General features: G+C 49.7%; 1 protein-coding gene across 1 annotated transcript in view; it reads left to right on the top strand.

The window, feature by feature from the left end:
* Positions 1–2500, top strand: part of LOC307078363 (disintegrin and metalloproteinase domain-containing protein 10) — a 27014-nt gene that overhangs the window by 18165 nt on the left and 6349 nt on the right. Inside the window, exon 9 of the mRNA XM_079740124.1 lies at positions 1953–2116. Coding sequence (XP_079596250.1) covers positions 1953–2116 — 164 coding nt within the window. The remainder of the gene's footprint in view (positions 1–1952; positions 2117–2500) is intronic.

Genomic DNA, 2500 nt, shown 5'->3' with positions numbered 1-2500 from the left:
AGGGGCGATAACACAAACCATCTCAGGCGTTGCCAAAAATCACAGCTTGGCCGTGCCCCCAAAGTCTGGCTCTTTCTAGGAAAAGCAGGTCCCTTGAAAGGCCTTGAGAGGGAAGAAGGCTACTGCAGGTCAAAGAGAGGAGGGCTACACTGCCAAGACTTTCCTTTACAGCTCAGAGAGCCCGGCTGCTCAGACAAGTTCCTCCAGGAACCTCTCTTAAGACGAAAAACCCCCCTCCTCTCTCTCTCTCTCTCTCTCTCTCTCTCTCTCTCTCTCTCTCTCTCTCTCTCTCTCTCTCTCTCCCTCACTCTCACTTTTTATTCATTTCTCATTATGGATCTCCTTGGATACCAGATATTCTCAAAATTCTTCCTGTGCTCTATTGGAATCTGTCTGTGGGGGGACGGGGGTTTAGGGTGGGGGGAGGGGGGGATTGAAATACTATCACATCTTTGTACCTTTCACTGTGTTATTGCAAATTCCGGCGGGACGCATAGCAAGAAGGGGGGGGGAGGGGGGCTGCTGTTTGTTAGGACCCTTGTACCCTGTCCTGTACGGTCCAGCTCGGCTTGTAAACACCTTATGTTTTACTACAGATGGACGGGAGGGGGGTCTCCGCCGTGGATGTTTTGGTTTTTACGGACCCCTGGTGTGTCCTCCATTGTGGCCCTGTACCTGTCCGCTGTGAAACAAAAGTAGGATATCCTTAGGTCCTGTCAGGCCTGTTCCCACAGTGATGAGGGTCTTCTACTATACCCAGGTTTTTCAGAAGTGGCCCGCTAATAACTCCACCAGATGCCAACCTCAGTGGTCATAACACCAGCTCCCCCCAGTTAGACACCCCACAGACGCGTCAAATGCACACACACACGCTCGCACACAGGCACACACACGCTCACACGCACACACTCATGCACGCTGGCACATGCAAACACACACATTATATTTATGTATATATATATATACGCGTGCCATACACACACACATACATGCAGCCTCACACACAGAAGCACACATGCAGGAACACATTCGTACACAAACACACATTCTCATTCAGACACAGACACACACACACACATACCCACACGATCACACATGTTGATGGTGGACCCCCACCTCATTCCATTAACGTTATGTAAGTCATGCTCTTGGGAGCAACGGAGAACCCACACGAGAGAACCGATGGGAGTTGAGGACTGAGTGACGGATGAGATGGAAGATTGACGATCCCCCCCCCCCACACACACACACTCTTCCTAACCCCTCAGAGTACCTTGGGATCAGTGTATGCAAAGATGCATTAAGGATAAGTAACTAAGGAGAACTGAACTTACATGCATGAATGTCATGGTATGTGGTTGTATTTGTGGCAAGTCATGAGAAAACCGACCAAGACAATGACACTGCCCAGATAAAAAGAGCAACACATGCCAGGATTTCAGCCCCGCCAATTACAAGGGCCTATATAAACGGAGCTCTGTGATTGACGGTGAAAGGAACAGCTGTTTGTAATTGTAGAGAGGAGGATGTAAACGTGGACGGAAGACCATATGTACCATATGTCCGTCGGCAGTGGCTATAATAAAGGATGATGAAGCTGCCCATGTTGAAAAACATCCAAATTAGTTCTAGTGGTTTCCATGAGCCTGCGGGGGTTAGTTAAGCAACAACCCATGTGCATCCGAGGAAACCCGGATTCCCAAGGTTTTGTCCTGTCGACAGAACATGCATGTAACACAGTTCAAACTTTTAGCTGTGTAAATCTTTACACACCCATACGTTTATACGTCCATGCAAAACCTTTTACCAAAACATCTTCCCTTCCTGTAGCCGAAGTACCCATCGCTCACTCGACTGTGACCGTCGCAGCCTTTTCTTTGTCCATGCGGTCCAGTCGACATGTGTTAGGTTCCCATGGTAACCTTTCCCCCCTCCACCTTTGCTGTCTCCAGGCAACTGGGGAGGGATTTGTTCCCAGCACACCACCCTGCGGGACGGACGCCAATCCAGCCTGAACACCGGCCTGGTGACGCTGCAGAACTACGGAATGTACCTTCCCCCCCGCCACTTCCAGCTCACCCTGGCTCACGAACTGGGACATAGCCTGGGAGCGCCGGTGGGTGGTTCACTAGTCACCAGTACACCTGAGCACCAGTACGACTCAGTCACCAGTACGACTCAGTCACCAGTACACCTCATTCACCAGTACGACTCAGTCACCAGTACACCTGAGCACCAGTAGACCTCATTCACCAGTACACCTAAGCACCAGTAGACCTCAGTCACCAGTACGATCGAGCACCAGTACGACTCAGTCAGCGTAGCACCTGAACAACGAGTTGCTGTTAAAACGGTCCTCTTAATATTTACCTATAGACAGACACACACAAACTCACATACACACACACGCACAAACACACACACACACACACACACACACACACACACACACACACACACACAACTGATTTATCTGATTTTTGATTGATTGTTTTCATCT

The sequence above is a fragment of the Pollachius pollachius genome (assembly GCF_949987615.1).
Source record: "Pollachius pollachius genome assembly, chromosome: 7".
Taxonomy (NCBI): Eukaryota; Metazoa; Chordata; class Actinopteri; order Gadiformes; family Gadidae; genus Pollachius; species Pollachius pollachius.
The sequence above is the reverse complement of the archived record's forward strand: the minus strand, read 5'-3'. Positions and strand labels throughout refer to the sequence as shown.